This window comes from Condylura cristata, unplaced genomic scaffold (assembly GCF_000260355.1).
Source record: "Condylura cristata isolate star-nosed mole 26May11 unplaced genomic scaffold, ConCri1.0 scaffold00013, whole genome shotgun sequence".
In the NCBI taxonomy this organism is placed as follows: Eukaryota; Metazoa; Chordata; class Mammalia; order Eulipotyphla; family Talpidae; genus Condylura; species Condylura cristata.
Window position 1 is genome coordinate 50,809,236 of NW_004567114.1, and position 24,732 is coordinate 50,833,967.

A 24,732-nucleotide genomic window follows, 5' to 3' on the forward strand; every position below is an offset into this window, starting at 1 on the left:
TATTATTTTTAAGAATAATAATTAGTTATCCTCTCATATTATATTAATTAATAATTTTGTGTAATTGTTGAAGACTATATCTTAGGTTCCATTTGATTGTTCTTTTAATGATTTGAATGTGTTGGTATTTTAACTCCATTTTGTTTAATCAAATTATTGTGAATAATATTGCATTTATTCATTCAATAAGTATTGTAAATAAGTCATTTGATAGTTGTAGGAAAAAATAAGTAGAAAAGTACACAGAATAAAAAAGGCAATAAAAAGTGCTTTTGTTTTGGAGTTGAGTTAGATTCCATTGTGCATATGAGAAGATACGTCATTGTTATCAATGTTTCTTTTTTAGTTTTTCATTGTTTAGAGCACATGGTTTTAGCTTTCCTTAGATATTCCTAGTGATCCTTTAGAAATTTGTCATCATTACATGGATTTATAAAAAAGTTTGTTTACTTTTTTTTGATAATATAATAGTTTATATTTACATCATTTTGTACATTTTTTTTTCATCTCAGTTGTATGTTTTCTTACTAGATGTTATTTAGTTGATTTTATCATTTATTCTTTTGTTAGCATCTGGGATTCAGATGTATAAAGACTAAACAAATATTCTGACTGTTAATACCCTAATCCAGATCTTTATCACATTTTCTTTGGGTCACATTAGTATTTGTTCATAGGTTCTTTGGTCTTGAACCTTGCTTAGCCAACCTATTCTGAATTCCACTACGTGGAGTAGTTTCTTTTAACTATTGCTTTTAATAAGTGATCTAGAATCAGTTTTTGCCTATTCAGGGCAAAAAAACTTGCCATAACCTTGTAGTGTTAACAAAGCCACTAGACTCCCAGACTACAAAACTTGTCCAGGTAGTTACAGGATCATAATATAGTTTGTTTGCCTGGATTCATATTTATCTTTCTATTAGTCTGTCTCTCTCTATATTAAACCAAGCATAGAATTCCATTTTGTTTTTTTGTTTTTTTTTTTTTTAAAGATTTATTTATTTATTCATACAGAACTGGGGTACAGGCCAGAGGCTCAGGGGTGGTGAGAGGCTTCACCAGAGACAGAGTGGGAAACAGAACAGGCAGATCGACGAAGTACACTGCTGAGGGGAGCAGCGGGCGGGTCAGGAGAGGTCTGCCACACCATGTGGTCACCTCCGGGGCAGGCGGGGTTCGAACTCATGAGGAAGAGGCTTTAGATTCTCAGTGCTGTGCTTTAACCCACTGCGCCACCAGGGAGGTCCCCCATTTTGTATTTTTTATTTCAGAGAAAATAATATATAGAGGATAAAGAGGAATTTTTCCTGGCCTTTCCTTTTTAAGGTTTTATCCTTCATAATGTTAGAAATAACTCTCTTTCACTATTTATGCAGTCCTAGATACAACCTGTTTAAGAGATAAACAGGAAGGCTAAGGTGATGTTTGCTACCCAAATGCACCTGTAAGGATTTAATTATGTGTCTATAGGAATTAAGATTTATATAGAACTGAAGCTATCTAAAATTAAAATTAAAATTAAAATTAAATTGCTTGCTGCTTTAAAAAGTTTATTAGCCATAGATTATTTAACTCTAGCTTTAAAGGAATAAGTTCATTATTTAATTTTCATAGATAACTGGAAAATTGCAAGTTATTAGAGATGTATTATCTCTAATACTTTTATTTAAGTCATGTATATTTGAAATGGCTTAGATAATCTAGTGTAATTAACTTTCTTAAAAAGCTGTATTCCTTTTTCGGTGCACCTTTAAACACACATAGAAAATAGACATTAAGCCTTCCTTTATGATTATACTTTATAAATTTTAGTTACTTTGTTGATGTAATATACTTCATTTTACAATTCCTAGCAAAGAAGTAAGGTATTTTCTTAAGTATTTTGACCATCTTTGTGTAGATACTTACAAGAAGGTTAAGATTTCGATTGGAACGTGCACCTGGTGAAACTGCATTGATAGACAGAACTGGCAGAATGTTGAAGATGGAACCTTTAGCTACAGTTGAGTCTCTGGAACAGTATCTCTTGAAAATGGTGAGCTTCTGTCAAGGGCTTGGTGAAATAAACTTTTTTTTTTTAAAGATTTTTTAATTCATGCATACAAGAGCTGGGGTGTAGGCCAGAGGTGTGGGGGGTTGTGGGGAGAGGATCTACCAGAGACAAAAATGTGTAGCAGTATAGGTAGATTGATCGATATACACTGCTGGAGGAGCCGGAGGCAAGAGAGGAGAGGTCTGCTACACCATCCCTAGCCAGGGATGGAACTCCTGCTGCAGTGGCTGGCAGTAGCTTCATGGTGCTGAGGCCACCGGGAAGGCCTAAAATAAGCCTTTTTTGCTTATGATTTAGCCCTTGGGAAGTATGTATATAGTGTAATGGCAATATATTTTGATCTGATTTAATCTTGCCATAAAGATGTTTGTTATATTCATTTGTAATACTCAAATAGTGAACAAAACCTTAATGCCAGTCAGTAAAGGAATCATATTAAATTTTTAATTATTTCTATTTCAATATTATACAGCTATTAAAATGTATTAAATTGATAAAAGAAAATGTTTTTTATATGGTATAAAGACTTATTATGATAGTAGACTATAGAAACACTGATTTTATTATAATAAAACAACTTACTTTAAAGAGGTTTAGGAAAAAGTGGGCCATAAGCTTGAAATATATTTTAAGGTGAACATCTTGCATATTTTTTGGTTTAGGTGGCAAAGCAGTGGTATGATTTTGATAGATCATCATTTGTTTTTGTTCGAAAGTTAAGAGAAGGACAAAATTTTATATTTCGGCACCAGCATGATTTTGATGAAAATGGAATCATTTACTGGATTGGGACTAATGCCAAGTAAGTCATTCTATTTAATGTAGAGTGATAACATTCACCTGGAAAAAAAAATGCGTAGTAGAATGAATTTCTAGGTAGTAGAATAAAATTGTTACTCATTCTGAGTATCCTACAGTTGAAGGAATTTTGTCTTACAGGTTAAACTCAAGGTTTTAAATTTTATTTTATATGGAAAATTTATTTGGAACAACTGCGATTACTTAATAGTGTTGATTTTTTTGTTTGTTTTTTAAATCTTTGTCTAGGACTGCATATGAGTGGGTAAACCCAGCTGCTTATGGACTTGTAGTAGTAACATCATCAGAAGGAAGAAATCTACCTTATGGTCGCTTAGAAGACATACTAAGTCGTGATAATTCAGCTTTAAATTGTCATAGCAACGATGATAAAAATGCTTGGTTTGCCATAGATCTGGGTCTCTGGGTGATACCATCAGCATATACACTTCGTCATGCTCGTGGTTATGGAAGGTCTGCACTGAGAAACTGGGTTTTCCAGGTATCCAAAGATGGACAAAACTGGACTTCTTTGTATACCCATGTTGATGACTGCAGTCTCAATGAACCAGGGTTAGTTGAGCAGTCTTTGAAACCTCAATAAAGAGCTTGTTTATTTTTAATGTTGTATATACCCTTAGAACTCTCTTCTTAATAAGATATTAAAACAAAATTTTCTTTCTTTAAAAAAAAATCACTTGATTATTTAGGTATTAAAATTTTGTCTAAAACTAAATTTAAACATTAGTAAAAAGCTGATTATCTTAAAAAGAAATTGATACATAGCAGGAAGGATGTAATATACATCATACACTAGTAAAAAATAAGTTATTTTTTTCTGTCTCCATTTGCTCATGTAATAGAGATGAATTTTTAGCAAATTAATCATCACTATTACTGGTTCTAGAGTTATGGCTGACTTATGCATCACCCTAAATTTCACAGTAACTGTCCATAATACATACATAAATATAAGTACATGTACAAAACACAAAAATATATACATATTTAAATACAGAATGTCAGTGTAATATTTCTAGAAAATTTAATTGTAATAAATTTTGTTTATGCAATATTCCTAGGTGTAGACTTTGAGTTTGGAGTTTGGTTGTTGTTTGATTTTGATGAAGAAGCCTCTTAAATTTTCAATAAGAAATACAGTATTTAAAACTGCCAACATTTTTAAAAATATTTTTTTATCATAAAAACATTACTCTTAAAATTTCTTGTCTCATTTCTGGATTATATTAATCATAAATCAATTAATGTTATGAGTCAGATTAATAGTTTACATTTTAAATATTTCATTCCTGACTACTTTTTTTCTCCTTTGATTTCTTGGTTCCTATAACTAGTGACTGACTATAAGACCTTAATTTTCCTATTGTTCTCTGTTATGTAAAAAAGAATATGTTCTACTTTGTACATATTTTTCATTTGTTTTAAAATATCATAAAATTGTTTACCTTACACTTTCATAGGTCAACAGCAACCTGGCCCCTTGATCCAGCCAAGGATGAGAAACAAGGGTGGAGACATGTGCGAATTAAACAAATGGGGAAAAATGCTAGTGGACAAACCCATTACCTCTCATTATCGGGATTCGAACTTTATGGAACTGTAAATGGAGTATGTGAAGATCAGCTAGGTAAAGAGATGATAATTTTTTTTTTTTTAACTTACTAAAACAATTGTATTTATGAAGAGTGATTTTCACATTTCTCTAATTTCTGCTATATAGGGAAAGCAGCTAAGGAAGCAGAGGCTAATCTTAGAAGACAGAGACGTCTCGTACGCTCCCAGGTTCTGAAATACATGGTTCCAGGAGCTCGTGTGATCAGAGGCCTTGATTGGAAATGGCGAGATCAAGATGGTAGTCCTCAAGGAGAAGGCACTGTCACAGGAGAACTGCATAATGGTAAGTGGGTGAATAGCATTTGTGGTAGAGAGATTGAATTCTTACATGAATTTTTGTTGTTTTGACACAATGTATAAATTTGCCAGCAAATGTTAAAAGAATGATCTATTGACTTTACATTAAAAATGCAAAAATCACTTATTTAGAAGTAAAGAGAATTATAAATTCTTAGGTTTAACTACAAATTTATTACTCTGAGGTCACTAATAATTGGCATAAATTGATAACACTTGACACATTTTATGATTTTTTCCACTTATTCATAAGTTTCCTTGATCTTTATTGCTTGTGCTTTTATTTCTTAAACTGCTCTGTGTCTTGTTAGCCTAACAGGAATCAGGCAGTAGTTGTTTATTCTATTATAAGTTATATAGAATACAAACCTTAACATTTTAGTTTCTGCCTTTCAGTAAAGCATAGAGCAAAAATCATAGCCTCTTAATTTATTATTATGTTACTAAGATATCTCATGTTTCTTAGTCTACCATCCCTGTTTTGGATTCTAAACTTTCAAGGGTTATTGTTTAAATCAAGTTCATTTTTAATCTTGAAACCTATTGATTTTAGGGAGGCAGACACATTTGATAAATTGCTTTTAACTCCTAAAAGCGACTATTAATATCATCAGTTTTTTTTTTTCTTAAAACTTAAAAGAATTTTAGCAAGTGATTTGCTTAGCCAGTAATAGGTTTTCATAAATTTTGTCTAGTATTGAAAAGAGAGTAAAATAGTTATAGTCAACTTTTACCAAATATTTAAAAAGCTATAATAAGAGTACAGTGTTTGAAGAAATGGCTAAAATTTAATGCCGTAATACATTATTTCCTATGTGATAAAAGCATTTATTTAAACTCTTTGATTTTAAGATTCTATTTCCTGAGTTACTACCTTCTGCATGTCTATGTAGTCATACTATAATTGTAAACCATTATAACTAAAGCAGGTTTACAGTGAACAAGCACATACGTAATTGCAGATTCATAAAAGCATAGTTGTTGAGATGACAATAGTACTGTTCAACTCAGAAATTTCAAATACTGTTTTTTATATCTTACTGATACGTATATGTTCTTTCTTTACTGAGTGTGTTTTCGCTTGGAAGTATGTTGGCTAGTCAGGGATGTGTAGAAGCAATTCATTTCTTAGGTTGGAAGTAACTAAATTGGAGTCTGAATTTCAGAATTTAGCATATTAAAAGGTGTAACATTGCTGATAAGACAATGAAGAAAACCAGAGTTTTAACTTTTACCTAAATGGCCATTTCTTTTAAGTCATATCTCAAAACCTTTGTCAGTGAAGATTCTTATTTTTCCAGCACATAAGCCAATCATTTCTAAATATGCTAGTTATTACTAACTCTGTCTTTGTTTGTTTGTTTGGCATAGGAGTAGTTCAGCGTTTTCTACCTATACATTTAAAGATAGTATGCATCTACCCTTCCTTAATTTACCTTAGATATCAGTTTAAACACATTCTCAAACCTAATTTGAATGTTTTACTTTCTAAAATTATTTTTTGATTTTACATCAAATATATTTCTACTGAATCTGTGTATTGGTAGGTATACCTTGTTTTTTTCATTTATTCCATAAATAAGAATGCTGACTATGTAAAAATTCTTAGATTTCCAGTTTTTAATGGTCAACAAAAAGGATGATTCCCCCTACTTTCTGAGTGAAATATAAACATACAAATAAAGTTTTAATACATACTATAAATTATCAGTATATTTTTTGACCATTTAATACAATATAAATCTTAATTTAATTTGTGATTGGAATGTTTTTAAACCTTACACTTTTCTCCATGTTGCAGAAGAGATCGTTAATTGTTGGTTCTTCAGAGTTTATTTCAACATAAAGAATAAATTGAGGCACTTGAAATCTCATCTAAATTAGATTATGTAGTTTTGGGGCAGTGCTTTTCCTCTCAAAGAGCTCATATGGAGATAATCTCAAGAGGTATTTTACCTGTCTGAGCTACATCACAAACATATGAATCTTGCGTGTGTTTGTGCATCTCTGCACACACATGGGAACATTTGCGAGTATGGGTAAAGTACTTCTTAACTTTACAAATAAAGACTTATTAAAAAAATATTTGTTCCATGCTTTTCCCTGAAGTAATTAAATAATGTTGTAATATTTTTATTAATTTCCTTTCTAATAGTCAATTCTTTTATTGCTATTAGAAGTTACCATTTTTTAAAAAATAAGTATTTTTTTCCCAAGTACACGTAGATTGAATATCATTATGCTCATTAGTTCTTTACACATTACTAGTTTTAGCATATAGGTTCTAATAAAAGAACTTAGTGTACTTTTTTACTTTCATTTTTAGAATTTTCTGTGCTTATTCAAACTTATTATACTTGATCATATAAAGAACCAAGTACCCACTGAACTTTGAGAACACAACCGAAATGCTAACTTAGTGTTATTTGAGCTAGTGACCTAACATTTTTATAGCAAAATGTAAATATTTTGTCTGTTTTAGGGTTAAGCCCAAACTTCGAAATTAATCATAAACCAGCATTTTTTTCTATAAAAAACATTTGACCACGTAATTACATTTAGCAACTATAAAATCTTTTACTTAGATTTCATTTATACTTGATGAAATTGCAGTATTTTACCATTTGTATCAATCTTTTTTAACAGTTCTTCCTTTTACAAGATACCCCAATAAATGTAAACCTGACTCTTTTTTAAAAAATATCACCACAGTGACCAGTTTAGAAATTAAAAACATAAAAGGAAGAATTTAATTTTAGTTTTCAGATCTTAAGTGACTATATAGTAACTCAGAGAAGTACAGCTGTGATGAAAAGCTGATCCCATTTTGTGGAGCAACTGTCTGACACGCTCCTATCTGCTTTCTGCTGGGTCTCACAAACTCCTGTCCCTTTCCAGGCTGGATTGATGTCACCTGGGATGCTGGTGGCTCAAACTCTTACCGTATGGGCGCAGAAGGAAAATTTGACCTCAAGCTTGCACCAGGGTACGACCCTGATACAGTGGCATCACCCAAACCTGTTTCATCCACTGTTTCAGGCACAACGCAATCATGGAGCAGCTTGGTGAAAAACAACTGTCCAGACAAGACATCTGCTGCTGCAGGCTCCTCAAGTAGAAAAGGAAGCAGCAGTTCTGTGTGTAGCGTGGCCAGTAGCAGCGACATCAGCTTGGGTTCGACCAAAACGGAACGGAGATCAGAAATTGTAATGGAACACAGTATAGTTTCAGGAGCTGATGTCCATGAACCAATTGTTGTTCTTTCATCTGCTGAACACGTCCCTCAAACAGAAGTAGGGTCATCTTCCAGTGCAAGCACCAGCACCTTAACAGCGGAAACAGGAAGTGAAAATGCTGAAAGAAAATTAGGTCCTGATAGTTCTGTCCGTACTCCTGGGGAGTCTAGTGCAATATCCATGGGAATTGTTAGTGTTAGTTCTCCTGATGTTAGTTCAGTATCTGAATTGACTAATAAAGAAGCAGCTTCACAACGACCCCTTAGCTCTTCAGCAAGTAACAGACTGTCAGTGAGTTCTTTATTGGCTGCTGGGGCCCCTATGAGCTCTAGTGCAAGTGTTCCTAACCTGTCCTCAAGAGAAACATCTAGCTTGGAGAGTTTTGTAAGGAGAGTGGCAAATATAGCACGGACTAATGCCACGAACAACATGAATCTAAGCCGAAGCAGCAGTGATAACAACACTAATACTTTGGGGAGGAATGTGATGAGCACAGCAAGTAAGTGAGCTTTTCCTTATGGAACCCAATGCTTTTTCCACTCTTAAGGGATGCAAAGTAGGGATTCTTACTCTGTGGGTTCTGTCGGCTGTCTTTAACTAGGTTATTAACCATGTTAAATAGAACTACATGAAATATAGCACTTCATGTGTATGAAGTTGACTAGAATCACAAATTTTTCATACTCTAAATCAGGTGTGATAAAGAACCTTTTATTCTGAAAGGATGAAATAAGACACTTCTTTTTTTTACTTCTATGATAAATCATTAAACACAGATGAATGAGGACATCAATGACTATTAACTGTCATGAAAGCCGAAACCAGAGCATTATATCTGATATAACTTTTAGTTAGGCTATAAATTGATAATAGCTTTCTTATTTAAGCTACTTACAGGTCACAGTAATTCCTTTAGAAAATAATAGAAATTGCCTATTTCATTTTTTTTTTTAAGTTAGGATTAAGTTTTGAAACATAATTTTAGTTGGATTTCAGTTGGGTTCCCAAAGTTGTTGTTTAATTGTCTCTTAATAATTAATGTGTTTTATGATCTCATTTTAACTTCTACATATAAAATGTGTTTTTTCTAAGGTGTATATAATCCCACCTATTTTTCCTCATTTGCTCCATTTTTATCTTTAGCTTCTCCTCTTATGGGTGCACAGAGTTTCCCTAATTTGACCACACCTGGTACTACATCAACAGTGACTATGTCAACGTCCAGTGTTACTAGCAGCAGTAATGTAGCTACAGCAACAACAGTTTTATCAGTTGGCCAGTCATTAAGTAATACTTTAACTACCAGTCTCACGTCAACCTCCAGTGAGAGTGACACAGGCCAGGAAGCAGAATATTCTTTATATGGTAAGTTATAGCTTAAAATATTTAGCTATTTATGTAGTGATTTCATTACATTTTCTGCAGGTTTTTTTTTTTTAATTTAGAAAGGAATTAGTCTTAGAAAATATGGCATCTTCATTTAAATAAAGAAAACAGTGGTATGAAAGATTATTAAGAAATTATCTGATGGTAAGAGACATTTTGGAACTATTGTGAGCCATTCTTTTTTGACTTTTGTCACTAACGAAGTTTTATTAGAAGAACCATAATAATAAAGCTATTTAACACCGTTATCAGAAAAGAATAAACGAGTTAATGAATTAATAAGTTTCTAAAGTGATATTCCTTATATGCTATAAGTGGGAAAACACTTTTTTTTTTAAAGAGTTATTTATTTTTTCATACAGAACTAGGGTACAGGCCAGTGTGGAGGGTGAGCAGATTCACCAGGGACAGAGTGGGGAGCAGAACAGGCAGATCAGTGAAGTACACCGCTGAGGAGAGCAGCGGGACAGGTCAGGAGAGGTCTGCTGCGTCATGTGTGACAGTCACCTCCAGGGCAGATGGGGATGGAACTCATGCGGAAGTGGCTTAAGCTTCTTAGTGCAGTGCTTTAACCCACTGCGCCACCAGGGAGGGCCCCGCTTTTTTTTGTTTTTTTAAAGATTTATTTATGCATACAAACTGAGGTACAGGCCAGAGGTACAGGGACAATGAGAGGATTCACCAGAGACAGATTGGGGAGCGGAACAGGCAGATTGATGAAGTACTCTGCTGAGGGAAGCAGCAGACTAAACAGGAGAGGTCTACTGCATCATGTGTGTCACTTTCCTGTCCAGGGATTGAACTTGTGCTAATTGGCCATGGAGCTTCATAGTGCTGAGCTTTAACCCATTGTGCCATCAGGGAGGGCCAGGGGAAACACTCCTGTGTGTCTCCTCTATTTCTCAGTACTCAAATATGTGTTAGGTTTCCCCACACCAAGCAAATCTCATATACCAGCTGGAGTCCTACAGTTTTACTCAGTTCTGGCACTGCCTGGAGGTGGTGTCAGATCGCGTGGGTTAAAGACTCATTTCTAGGCACTGTTGTCTCTGCACGCTTTTCTCCAGTTCCTTTTGCCACCCCAGATCGATTTCTGTACTTTTATCTATAGTTAAGTTTTCCATGACCCTTTCCCCAGACTCGATTGCTAAAGTTACTCAGAAGTCTCAGGAAAATATTTTATTTACTAGATTATCAGTTAATTATGAAAAGGAACACACAGATTGAAGAAAGCATAGGCTAAAATCCAGAAGAGTACTGAATATAGGCGCTCTTGTCTTTTTGGAGTTTGGGAAACTTTCCCAGCATGTGAATTATTTTTGTCCACAAACCTTAATGCCCTCCAAACCCCAGTTTTAAGGGTTTTTTCTTCCCCCTAACTTGGTCTTGATGGTTGAATTATTGACCATTGAACCCAATTTAAGGTCCCTCTTCCCTGAAGATAGAGCCTTACTGTGAAATTTCTAACCCTTTAATGATAGCGGACTTTACTGACAACTGCCACCCATCGAAAGAAGGAAAAGAAAAATCATCTATTTCCCACTTCCCAGACAACCATGGTTAACATTTGCTATTCATACTCTTTTTTTTTTTAACATAAACAGTTATCTTTCCCATACAGCTTTTTCACATAGTGCATGGTGAAAATATTTCCATGTTATTTGATGGGTTACTACACAGTTGAAATGGATGTCAAATATTCCAGTGTTTGAGATATTATTTATTATAGTTTCCACTTTGCACATGTAAATTATTAACTTTTATAACCATAAATATTATTATGCATAAGCATTCTTAATATGAAGTTTTTTTATATATCCTTAGGGTAAATTTCTAAAAGTAATTACTGAATTGCCTTTCAAAAATATTGCAGTCCCATCATTATTTTCAAATGTCCTTGACACACTGCCTTTATCAAAAGTTATTTTGTAATTTAAAATAGAAGAATGTTTATATGAATATGTATTTTAAGTACTGTTGTATTATTCCTCATTTTTATATATTTTCTTTTAATTTGAGAATGTGACCTGACCTTTGTTAATCCAGACCAAGAGTTGGATCTGTTATTTTGTGGCTTTAGGAAAAACATTACATTTTTGCTTCTACTTTTTTTTTTTTAAAGGTTTATGTATTTATGCATACAAGAGCTGTGGTGTAGACTGGGAAGGGGGAGAAGGTGAGAGGATTCACCAGAGACAGGTAGTATATAGGAGGAGAACAGGCAGATTGATTGAATTACACTGCTGAGTGGAAGCAGTGGATGAGACAGGAGAGGTCTGCTGCACCATGTGGGCAGCTCTCTGGCTGGGGATCAAACTTGGGCTGCACTGGCAGCAGATAGCTTCACATAACTGAAATTTAACCCCTTGCTTTATCAGGGAGGCCCTCTGCTTCCACTTTTTTAAATTAAATGTATATGTAGCTAAATAATGATGATTGTAATACCTAATAGCTATATATTCTCTATCTACCTAGTTTTTTCTCTTTGCTACTTAGTTTTTCTCCTCGGAGCCATTTGTTTCTCCCAGTTTTTATATGATATGTTAGCTTCAAGTTTCAGTTCTTGATCATGTGAACGTTAAGAAAGTTAGGGGTATGCTACTGAAAATGAATATTAAAGAATTAGGGCTAATGCTTGTTTTAAAAAAAATTATTTCTAGTTGATTGAGTTTCCTTTTATATATTCCTAAATTAGAGGACTCTTTTTTAAAGATTTATTTATTTGTGCATACAGAACTGGGGTACAGGCCAGAGGCTTAGGGGCGGTGAGAGGCCTCACCAGAGACAGAGTGGGGAACAGAACAGGCAGATCTACGAAGTACACTACTGAGGGGAGCAGCGGGTCGGTCAGGAGAGGTCTGCCATACCATGTGGTCACCTCCCGAGCAGGCGGGAATCGAACTCATGCGGAAGCGGCTTTAGATTCTCAGGGCTGTGCTTTAACCTGCTGCGCCACCAGGGAGGGCCAAATTAGAGGACTCTTAATTAAGAGTGCTCCTATGAAGTATAAAAATAACGTGCTCAATACTTTCTACAAATTTAATATATTAGGAACTTTTTTTTAATGTTCTCTGATAAAAGGGGGAAAATGAGGGGAAAAACTGACATCATTGGTTTATAACATGAGATAGAATTTCAGTATATAAAATTAAGTTATTTTTCTTTAACATACAAAAATTTGATTGATTTATTTTTTGTACTCTACTGTATCATGTTCATGCGAACCACTTTTCAATTTGCAGGATGGTACTTTAGAGGTCTTAGAAATAAATTTCATCAAATATAAGATGCCATTACCCTATGACAGTCTAAGTAAAGTATATTGTCAGTTCAGTTGTGATTTGCCATTGCTTGAAGACCCTTTCTCATTTTAGAATGTTAAAAGTGTTAAGAAAAATATGTACCTCAGAAATTAATTGGATATATATCCAACCTGTTTCTTCTAGCCATCCACTAAAAGTTATTGAATATTTAATCCTAAGTCATTTTTAGACTTAAAAATATATATTTAAGATGTCTGCATTAGCTAGCTTCAAAATAATTACAGAGCTTCTTCTGATTTTTCTTTTTAAATGCAGAGTGTGTGATCTGTTTACTCATAGAAATTTCTTTTCTTCCAAATCCAGTAAAAACTTAGCTGTTTTAATTTCATTATTCCTTTTACGGTTTTTAGTTTTTATGATGATGAACAACTTGTTGGTATTTTCATGCGGGACAATGTAAAATTGACCCTATCTTCACTTGGAGAGTGAGGGGGAGAGATCCTAAGGAGGTAGAAAAAAAAAAAACCAATTCAGTTTGGCCCTCTCTGGTGGTGCAGTGGGTTAAAGCATAGCATCATGAAGCTATCTGCAGCTACTGCAGCACCAGTTGGATCCTCAGTCAAGGAGGAGACCCACAGATCTCTCCTGACCCGCCCACTGCTCCCTCAGCAGTGTATTTCAGTCAACCTACCTGTTCTGCTCCCCACTCTGTCGCTGGTGAATCCTCTCATCCCTTTCACTTCTGACCTGTGTCCCAGTTCTGTATGTATAAATAAATATTTTTTAAAATTCAGTTTACTGAACTTCTTTATGTGGAAGATAATATGACAATATGAAATACGGTACATTCATTATTTCTTAGTTGTAATTATAAGTACATTGGCATTATCCTTTAATAGTTATTATCATTAATGAACCAGCTAACACAGCTAATCTTGGGTCTCTGATTGTCTTTTCCCTGATAAGGCCTTTCATTCTTTCACTCTTTAAATGTCTCTTCACTGTAAGCTCAATGTGGGCGCAAACCTTAGGCTGGTTTGTTTACAAAGATATACGTGGTGTGTGACATAAGACTTTGTACATAATAAATGCTCAGTACATATTTTTTGACAGAGTGGATAATTCCCATTTCAGTATCTTTTTTTCCTGTGATTTATGCGGAGAATGAGGAATAGGATTATTTTTTTTTAACATGGCTCATATTCTTGACCTTTCATACTGTGATTTTGAAAGAAAATAAGTTGGTTACACTATGTCATATGTTGACTTCTGTAGATTCAGATTTATTTATGGTCATTATTTATCCTGTGTAGTTTTCTGCCATGCTTGTGACTATTTATAATTTTTAACCATGCTATAAGTGTAGTGATGGAAAAAGGGTAGAATCACTAATTATGATCTTGTCTCTTGAATTGTATTTGTTTTATAAAGCCAGTATAGAAAGTTACTTTGTTATGCTTCTTAATTGTTTTGAGAATAAGGTTGGTGGTTTTGTTTTCTAGACTTTCTTGATAGTTGCCGTGCCAGTACATTGTTAGCTGAACTAGATGATGATGAAGACTTGCCTGAGCCAGATGAAGAAGATGATGAGAATGAAGATGATAATCAGGAGGACCAAGAATACGAGGAGGTTATGGTAGAGAAAAAGTCCCCCTTTCTATTAACTAAGATAGGATGTTAATAATTGAAATGAAGAGAGGAAAAGCAAAGTCCTATTGAACTTTGAAGCAAGGAAATATGGTACTAGGATGAGAATATGGCTAATTAGGAAAAGCACTGGTAATGGAAGTATTTCATTTTTTATTCAAGTAACATTGCAGGATAGCATTTGTGTCAGTTTCAGGAAGATATTCATTGTCGTGAATATGATTCTTTTGAAGGAAAATAAGTTGGTATACTATGTCATATGTTGACATTTTAACAGGTTTAAGAATTGTACTATCTTAAAGTATATTTTCATGCTTCTTTCACAATAATATACTAAAAATGCTTAGTACCTACTGTCACTTAAGAGGTATCTGTGATTTAATTTAATCATTATTTACACAGTGATTATATACGTAGAAGCTTAGAAAAAGTAATTTGTCCTTATTTATCAGAATTGAGAGTGATGTGAACCCAAATTTAGGAAAACATGATCCGGAATTTCCAGTGTATTAGCCACCGTGATTATCTTTGAATAAGACTTTTGCTTGAATAAGACTTTTGACTTTTTCTTGTATATATGTTTGTCTCTACAAAATATTAGACCTCAAAAGTTTCATAAGTTGAGTTTTAGTAGGGCAAAGAAATACTTAGAACCATGTTACTAGAAAACACAGAATACATTAGAATATTCCTTGTGTAGGTTAGTATATGATATATGATGAACTTAAAACATTCAATTATAACTTTTTAATTATCAACATTCAATTTATAACTTTTCTGAAGATAGCTAATGAATATAGTTGTTTTTTTTTTAAAGATTTATTTATTTATTCATATAGAGCTGGAGGGTACAGGCCAGAGATGCGGAGGGTGAGAGGATTCACCAGAGACAAAACTGGGAGCAGTACAGGCAGATCAACGAAGTACCTGCTGAGGGGAGCAGCGGGTGGGTCAGAAGAGGTCTGCCACGCCATGTGGTCACCTCTGGGGCAGGCGGGAATCGAACTCATGGGGAAGTGGCTTTAGATTCTCAGTGCTGTGCCACCAGGGAGGGCCTGAATATAGTTTTTTAATCACAGTTTTAGTAATTTAGGTAATAGTTTCAGGTCAGGGCTATATGGACATATATATAGGTCAGATAATTAGACATGCTTTCACATTTTTTTAAATTTCAGATTTTGAGACGCCCATCCTTGCAGCGACGAGCAGGCTCCCGCTCTGATGTAACTCACCATGCTGTTACCTCACAGCTACCACAGGTCCCTGCTGGAGCAGGAAGCCGACCTATTGGAGAACAGGTAATGTCCTCATGTGCACCTTTCTTACAGTATATTTTTTTCCTTTTATGGCAAAGCACCAATCAAAATGCCTAGAAAAATATACAGGTCACCCCCTCTGGTGGTGCAGCGACTTAAATCGCAATACTAGATAGCTAGTGGTAGCTACTTCTGCACAAGTTCGACCCCTGGCTAGAGAGGTGAGCACACAGTACAGCAGACTTTTCCTGTCTCGTCCACTATTCCCCTTAGCAGTGTACTTCTGTCAACCTACCTGTTCTGCTCCTTATTCTGTCTTTGGTGGATCCTCTCATCACCCCTCTACCTCTGTCCTGTACCCCAGTTCTGTATGCATACATAGAAAAATCTTTTCTTTAAAAATGTTTTGAATCCAGAACAAAAACCTGGACATTCTGCAGTTTTGCCCACTGTGACTATGCAGGTTCCTCTCTTTTTCTCCTTTTCCTAATAAACCTGTCCTTTTTTTTTTTTTTTTAAGGTTTATTTATTTATGTTTACAGAACTGGTACAGGTCAGAGGTGTGGTGGGTAAGAGGATTCACCAGAAACAAAGTGGGGAACAGAACAGGCAGATGTACTGAAACACACTGCTGAGGGGAGCAGTGGGCGGCTCAGGAGAGGTCTGCCACACCAAGTGGGTCTGCTCCCTGGCTAGGGATCCAACTGATGCTGCAGTGGCTTCTGAGAGCTTCATAGTGTGGAGCTTTAACCTATTGCGCCACCAGTGAGAGTCCATAAACCTGTCCTTTAAAGTGTAAAAAGAAAATAAAAAACCCCTATACATTCTGACTCTAGAACTGTCATATGTCAGTTTGATGTGTTACAGTTTCAGCTAGTCAAACAAGGGGCTGTATGTTCATGTAAGTACATAACATACATAATTGTTAGTTTTATTATACATTTATCATTTACTTTTCCCTTCTAGAGATACAGCTCATTTATTTAGTTATGGAGACACTATAAATGCTCTGGACAAAATAAATAATTCATCATTTTTAGAAATTTTTTTTTTTTTTAAAGATTTATTTATTTGTACATACAGAACTGGGGTACAGGCCAGAGGCTCAGGGGCGGTGAGAGGCTTCACCAGAGGCAGAGTGGGGAGCAGAACAGGCAGATCGACGAAGTACACTGCTGAGGGGAGCAGCGGGCGGGTCAGGAGAGGTCTGCCTCGCCATGTGGTCTCCTCCGGGGCAGGCGGGAATTGAACTCATGCGGAAGCAGCTTTAGATTCTCAGTGCAGTGCTTTAACCCGCTGCGCCACCAGGGAGGTCCCAATAATTCATCATTTTTATTGATACAAACAGTGATGAAGAGAAAATGTTCCTTAAAAATTTTTGTTATGGCAGTTTTCAAACATCTTCAGAAATAGGAAGAATATTGCATTGAAAAGTCCATGAATCTGTCATTTGACTTTAGTAGTTACCAACACTATGCCAAACTTGATCTATTTGCCCCATAATAATTTAAAGCAACCTCCAAAACATTATATCTATTTTGTATGTGAATTAGTGTCATGCAATTTACATTTTAAAAGGCAGTCTATTTAAAAGAATTATCAGTTCACAAGTTGACAGGAAGTTACAAAGATAATACAGAAGTCTTTTGTGCCCAATCTACTTCAGTGGTTATATCTTACTAGTGTACAGTATCAAAACCAGGACATTACAACAAAATATATATGAGGGCTTCTTTGTCAGTTTATCACATTTAGATTTTTAGAACCCCACTAATGCAGCTTGCTTTTGATAAATCATTAAGAAATGTGTGTCCCCATAAATGTTTGTTTTTGTTCACTTTAATGTGCAAGAAATGTAGCTAAATAAGGAAGTGTAATAGGTGTAGAGAAGTATTTAGCAGATACTTATTTTATAAATTATATGCTACTCTTGCAGTAATGAATGTCTTGTAATGTTTGTATGCATGTGGAATTTTGATAGGAAGAGGAGGAGTATGAAACTAAAGGAGGACGCAGGAGAACATGGGATGATGATTATGTGCTAAAGCGGCAATTTTCTGCTTTGGTTCCTGCTTTTGATCCTAGACCTGGTCGTACTAATGTCCAACAGACAACTGATCTAGAAATTCCACCCCCAGGTACAGTATATTTTAGCTTTTGTATTTACTTTTAATAGGTACTGAATGAGATGATTGTGTATAGTTAGGAAAGTAAGATAATACTTACACCAGAAAAAGCTATACATCAACCTTATGTCCATTATAATATTTGGGTATTTTTTAAAGTAACCTCATTGAAGGTAAATAATTTGTATTATATTTTTTACTGGATGGAAATTGCTAAAGGTTATTCCTATTCAACTTCTATGTTGAAAAGCTATAGTGTAGTTTTAGTTATGGCTTCTAGGTCAGTCAGTTGCAAAGCAACTACTAAAACTTAGTTTGGGTACAGTAGGTGGCTCCCCAAAATACCTAAGCCCTAATCTCCAGAATCACTAATTACCTTAACATGTCAATGAAGACTTTGTAGGTGTGATTAAATTACGGATCTTGACATGGGGAGATTATCTGAGTAAGATGGGGAGACAAGAGGGTCAGAGTTAAAGATTTGGCAATAGGAAGTGAAAATCAGAATGAAGAGGGTTCATGAGTCAAGGAATATGAGCAGCCTCTCAATGGTAGGAAAAGTAAGGAAATGTATTTATCACCTCTAAACTGTGAGATGATAATTTGTGTTTCTAAAGTACCCAGTTTGTGTAAATTTTTGGCAACAGTAGTAGGAAACTAATATATTGGGCAAGTCAACTAATCTATGTAACTTGAATTTCTTCATCTTTTACATGAAAATAATAGTCTTTGTTTGGCAACATAGTTAAGAGAATTGAGGTAAAATTTAAAGTGCTTTGCGTTGTACCTAATGTGTACCTTAATAAATGTCAACTGTTACAATCAATGCATTATCTATAAAGAATTAAATGTTAAGTGTGGAATGTTCTTTTTAATTGATAAGATACCTATGTTAAATATGAAAGTATAATTTGTTGTGCAGTGTTTTTTGCTGAGGCTTGGAACAACATTCCTTCATAAAGGAAAGCCTCGTGTAGTGAGAATAACTAGGTACAAATTTTCCATAGAGTTCTTTGATAATATATTTCATATTTTCTATATGAAGTTTTTTTTAACTACTAGAAATTTTACTCAAGGAATTTCTATACAGTATATAGAAATCTGTATATTATTTCCATTTAAATAAAAACAGTTCTTGTCCCGAGACTGCATTACTGTGTGTGTGTAGGCATCTCATTTAACAAACCTTTCCCTTTCAAAAGCAGCAGCAACAGCTTTTTGCCCACCTATGCAAGTGCCTTTTTCCCCTTTTGTGTACAGTAGTGGGAATATGGTTCTAGGTACAAAGGAATATCATTCAGTGAATAAAAGGATACTTAAAAGTCTGTGTATCACTGAGAAAAAAAAATGTACAAAATGAAGAATAATGTAAAAAAGTATATATGTATATATTTTTTTAAAAGTTTGTATATCATGATGTGAAGAAAGATTCTTAAGCAAATAAAAGAAAGATTCTAAAAACAAATAAAAGAGGGTATACCACCAAATATGAATCCAGTTTTGTTTGCCTCACAACCCACATTTGTTACAAATAAAAGGTTGATCTGAGTCATTTACCAGAATATGAGTAGTTTCTCATTTACAGAAGTAAAATGTTTCCAAAATATTCGTATACTTAGCATACGTTTTATACCAAAAACGAGAGCTCCATATCATATGCGTATATTCTAATGTTCTAATAATCTAAGTAATAGGTATATTATTCCCATTTAAAAGCAAAACAAAATTATTGAGGCCAGGAGAGTATTATGTAGCTGACATTGTTAGGTAAGATATAACAGAAGGGTTTAGATTTTATGTAGCTTTGTCTCCTGCAGTTTTCTTTGAGAACTATTTTAGTGTAATTGTTTTCATGTCTTTCAAATTTTTAGGAACGCCTCATTCAGAGCTCTTGGAAGAAGTTGAATGTACTCCATCACCTCGATTAGCCCTCACTTTGAAAGTAACAGGTCTTGGAACAACTCGTGAGGTTGAATTACCACTCACTAATTTCAGATCAACCATCTTTTACTATGTACAAAAATTGCTTCAGTTGTCATGTAATGGCAATGTGAAATCAGATAAACTTAGACGTATTTGGGAGCCAACATACACGTAAGAAATTTCAACTTAATTTCAGAGTATTTGAGCCAAGAGTTGTATTTCTATATTTTGGATAATAGAAACAGAAAAGATTTGGTTCTAGTTGGATTCAGATCAGATTAAAGCATTTCTGATTCTTGATGGAAAATGGATTAAGGATTGTAACTGGAAGGAGTTTTGAAAGTAATTTAGACTAGTTTGTTATATCTATTAATTGTTGAATTGCTTGAAGTTGTGTGTGAAGTACTAAATAATTTCTGTTATTTATTCTGGATTCTGTAAGTTAAGCCTACCTGTCTTTGTTCACTCATCAAATAATTATCAGTGACTTTGAGCATATCTATTTAACATTTTATTGCCTCACATCTGTCAAACAGGAATGGTTGTGAGATAGCACTGAATTAAAATTAAAATTAAAGTAAGGTTGCTCCAGTAGTCTGTGATGTAATAAGTGCTCAGTATTTTCTATAGTAAACTATTTGTTATTAAATGATTATATATTTTTAATTTATATAAAATATTGTCACTAATATATCAGTCATCCTTATGCAGCTTTTGTTAGTATATTTTTCTGATGTTCTTTAATCATCTTTGATAATAAGTAAACTAGATACTCTTGAGATAGAACAGAAGGTCATCCTGTTTTCCTCCTATCATTTTCCTCTCAATTTTTATTGGAGTTTAACATTTGATCTCAGCTTCCTTACATGAACATAAGTGCTCCTAGTTCTTGGTTTCCAATTTACCTTACTTACCTTGATTTCCATCTACACATGAACAAAACATTTCTCATCTCATTTTTATAACAAAGCTATGATAGGTACAACACATGATAGAGTTTATATCTTTAAAAGGTTTAATGTAGGGTTGATGTATGATTTCCTTGCAATAACTCCATATTTTTAAACCATAAATTTTTCAAGAATATGATTTCTGCTATTTTTTCCTATATTAACAAATTATTTTATCTTTAAAATTCTGACTTTACTGTTTAATGTAAGCATATGCTAATGAAAGATGTCATTCATATATTTTTTTAAAGAATTGAATCCTTATGGGAATAACCACAAATCATTTGATTTATGAATTAACTTGAATAATATCTTCATGTCTAGAATCATGTACAGAGAAATGAAGGATTCTGACAAAGAAAAGGAAAATGGAAAAATGGTAAGTTATCTTAGAAAATTGCTTTTATTCTTGGCTACTTAGTTGAAGAAAACAAGAATACTGTTTAATTTGGAACATTTAAAAGGAAAACCACTAACATGAATTCTATTTAGATTAGCTTAAGTGCATGATCCTAAAGCTACCTCAAGTATGCATGTGAAAAAGCTTATACTATTATAATCAGGAAAGGCCAACATTTGGTTTTTCCTATTGTAGGGTTGTTGGTCTATAGAGCATGTGGAACAGTACCTTGGCACTGATGAATTACCAAAGAATGACTTGATAACCTACCTGCAGAAGAATGCAGACGCCGCTTTCCTGCGCCACTGGAAATTAACTGGCACTAATAAAAGTATTAGGAAAAACAGAAATTGTTCTCAGCTCATAGCTGCATATAAGGTATATATATTGGCATCAAAACACTGTTTTGATTGGGAATGGCTTTGTGCTTTGTTTTGCAGCTTTTAATGATTCAATTCTTAAGGAAGAGTTTTTCCTTAGGACAAATTTTAACAATGAGGTTGAATTAAGTTACTTTGCCAGTGCTAAAATTTCAAATATGGTTTGTGGCATTGGGTGTGATTACATAGTTTTAAATGTGGCATACAGTGGTGGTTTTATTTGGGAATTTTAATGGTTTAGAATGCACTGATTTTTGGCTTGGGTGCTGTTTTTACCTAAAAAGGCTGTTCTTTGAATTCTAGCTTTTTCAGAGTAATTCTATGATGTATGATGTACTGCTTTTCTTGAAAATATAACTAATAGATAATTTTACTATTTATATCTACAGGATTTTTGTGAGCATGGAACAAAGTCTGGGTTAAACCAGGGGGCCATTTCTACTCTTCAAAGTAGTGATATTCTTAATTTAACTAAAGAACAACCTCAGGCCAAAGCAGGCAATGGACAGAATTCTTGTGGAGTAGAAGATGTCCTTCAGCTTTTGCGTATTCTGTATATAGTTGCAAGTGACCCTTATTCGAGAATATCCCAAGAAGGTCTGTAACAAAGAAACTTTGTTTCACTTATATAGAACTTTTAAGCAAGTCAGTGTATATTTTTATTAACGTTTACTAATTTTACAGAAGGTGATGAGCAGCTGCAGTTTACTTTTCCACCAGATGAATTCACTAGCAAAAAAATTACAACAAAAATTTTGCAGCAGATTGAGGTAATAAAATAAAAAAGATGAACTCTTTTTAAACTGTTGATCTTCCAAATTATTGCTTCTCCTTCCTTTTCTACCTCCCTCCCACCATCTTTCCCTTCCTTCTGATTCAATGATTTTGGCTTATATGTAGTTCATTGCATTCATTTCTTTAATCATATTTAGCATTGATTTTTTAAAAAATAATTGCTTTAAAACATTGCTGTTTTCTTGGGGCAAGAACACATGGGACTGTGGTGATGGAACATGGGTGAATTGGTAGTGGTGGTAGTGGGAAGTCCACAGGGATTATAACCAAGATGAAAGAATATACAATGAAGAATGATGTTAAAATATATATATATATGTATATATATATATATATATATATACACACACACACATATATATGTATATTTATTTATTTAAAAAAAAAACAACATTGTTTTCTCATTTGCAGGAACCATTGGCATTGGCAAGTGGGGCTTTGCCAGATTGGTGTGAACAATTAACCAGCAAGTGTCCTTTTCTCATACCATTTGAAACTAGACAGCTTTATTTCACATGTACAGCATTTGGTGCATCAAGGTAAAGATTATATTTTGTTGTATTTTTAAGTACATATACTTTGTCATGTAAGCTCAGAATGTACAGATAAACTTTATATCAAGACTGATCATGAATATATTATTTTCTGTATTTTTTCTTACAAAGAGTTGTCAACATTTAAACATTTTTTTCTTGGTTCCAGTGGGATATGTGCTGTTTCTTAGTATGTATTAGAATAATTTGTTTTTTATCGGTCAGCACCTACTACATAGTTTTAGTAATTTAGCTTACATAAATTATTGTTGTAGTTCCTTGGAATAGCAAATAAAATGCTTGCAAATTGTACTAACATTAATGTATGTTTGTTCTGGCCATCATTTTTCTCTTGCTGCCATCTAACAGACTACGCATTTTACTTACTTTTTTGTTTTTCTGTATCCTGACATTGGATGAAGCTTTAAGAGGACAGAAAGTTCTGGCTATCTTGTTTTTAGCTTTAGCTCAGTTACACACTGCAGATGGTAAATAAGTATTGTTGGATGATTATTGTTTAAAATGGAGTTGATTATTGTTTCCCTGTTAAGTACTTTTTTTGTGCCGTGTTACACCACTTACAAAACATTTGTACACCTAGTATTAAAAGTCATTGGTTATGATTTGTCCTTTATAGCTGAGAAAGTTGATTCAAAGCATTTAGCTGATTTGCCTGTGATTAGAAAAAAAATTAGAGCACACAATGAGAGTAAATCTTCTTATTCATAGTTAAGATTCTCCCCCCACCCCAGCCCCTACCCCTATGGGGTCTTCCTTGGTGGCACAGGAGGTTACAGTACAGCACTATTAAGCTATTGGCAGCCATGGCAGCATGAGTTTGATCCTCAGCCAGGGAGGTGACCCATATGGCATCTTCCTGGCTGAGGATCAAACTCATGCTGCCATGGCTGCCTATAGCTTTATAATGAGATTTAACCCATGTGCCACCAAGGAGACCCCATAATATCATTTTAATGATCATTTTTTCAGTTTCTATCACAGTAGAAAATATAGCAGAGTCAATTTTTTAGTTTCCAGTTAGGAAATATATATCTCTTTACGTATTATGAGTTTGTCTAAATTTTATATTTCCTGTGGCTTGGACTTGACTGCTAAAATAAGAGGGAACTATAAAGAATTTTTTAATAAAGATGATAATAAAGGGTTTATTTTAACTTAAGATGGGAAGCAATAATTTATACATTGAAAATAATGACTTATCACCCAGTAAATGCTTTTAAAATTGTTTTTTAAGTGTTTGAGTTGTTATTCATTTAGCAGTACATTCAACTGTTCTATGCTATATCTACATAGATATTTTTCTATTTCAGAGCAATTGTGTGGCTGCAAAACAGACGTGAAGCCACAGTAGAAAGAACAAGGACCACAAGTAGTGTAAGGCGAGATGATCCTGGAGAGTTTCGAGTTGGTCGCCTCAAACATGAAAGAGTAAAAGTTCCACGTGGTGAATCATTGATGGAATGGGCTGAAAATGTCATGCAAATACATGCAGACCGGAAATCAGTTCTTGAGGTACTTTATAGAAAGTAGTGTCAGAACCAGACAATGTCTGTCTTCCATTGCAGAAAAACTGCATTAGGTAGAAGTAAAAAAGGATTTATCTGATGTCCTTGTAAAGGTTTTTTTCTGGCAATTTATTCTCATTAGCAGAAACATTGTCTGTTTTCAGTTCACTTCCTCAGGAGTCAGGGCCTCATTAGTGAGCAGCAAAGAGTGCCTTTACTCTTGAGGTGGAAAAAAACTTGATTTTTTTTTTTAAAGGTTGCAATCCATTTAACAAAGCCTGGACCAAATAATACAAAGGATTCTTTTTGATAATCAACTCTAAATTTTACCTTTACCTTTAAACTATGCTATTAGATGTCTGCATTTTGGGAGAATACTGTTTTGTAATATTTCACTTAAATTATATTTGGTATTATCACTGGTTTGTATTGAGAGATGTCATAGCAAAAAGCAGTATGAAATTTAATATATTTACTATAAAAATGTTATTGTGGGCATTGTAGATTATAGCCTATATACATGTTATT

At 34.0% G+C, this 24,732-nt stretch overlaps 1 protein-coding gene across 3 annotated transcripts in view; it reads left to right on the forward strand.

The window, feature by feature from the left end:
- The window catches only part of HECTD1 (HECT domain containing E3 ubiquitin protein ligase 1), a 75,344-nt gene that overhangs the window by 44,175 nt on the left and 6,437 nt on the right, over positions 1–24,732 (forward strand). The window contains exons 20-36 of one of the 3 annotated variants that reach the window (XM_004681957.2): positions 1,901–2,035; positions 2,716–2,855; positions 3,101–3,424; positions 4,333–4,499; positions 4,593–4,769; positions 7,682–8,518; positions 9,163–9,384; positions 14,171–14,304; positions 15,491–15,613; positions 17,553–17,709; positions 19,569–19,791; positions 20,895–20,949; positions 21,166–21,348; positions 21,740–21,947; positions 22,035–22,120; positions 22,557–22,684; positions 24,010–24,211. In XM_004681957.2, the coding sequence (XP_004682014.1) occupies positions 1,901–2,035; positions 2,716–2,855; positions 3,101–3,424; positions 4,333–4,499; positions 4,593–4,769; positions 7,682–8,518; positions 9,163–9,384; positions 14,171–14,304; positions 15,491–15,613; positions 17,553–17,709; positions 19,569–19,791; positions 20,895–20,949; positions 21,166–21,348; positions 21,740–21,947; positions 22,035–22,120; positions 22,557–22,684; positions 24,010–24,211 (3,501 nt within the window). The remainder of the gene's footprint in view (positions 1–1,900; positions 2,036–2,715; positions 2,856–3,100; positions 3,425–4,332; positions 4,500–4,592; positions 4,770–7,681; positions 8,519–9,162; positions 9,385–14,170; positions 14,305–15,490; positions 15,614–17,552; positions 17,710–19,568; positions 19,792–20,894; positions 20,950–21,165; positions 21,349–21,739; positions 21,948–22,034; positions 22,121–22,556; positions 22,685–24,009; positions 24,212–24,732) is intronic. The other 2 variants (XM_012724462.1, XM_012724464.1) reach the window with 2 other exon arrangements.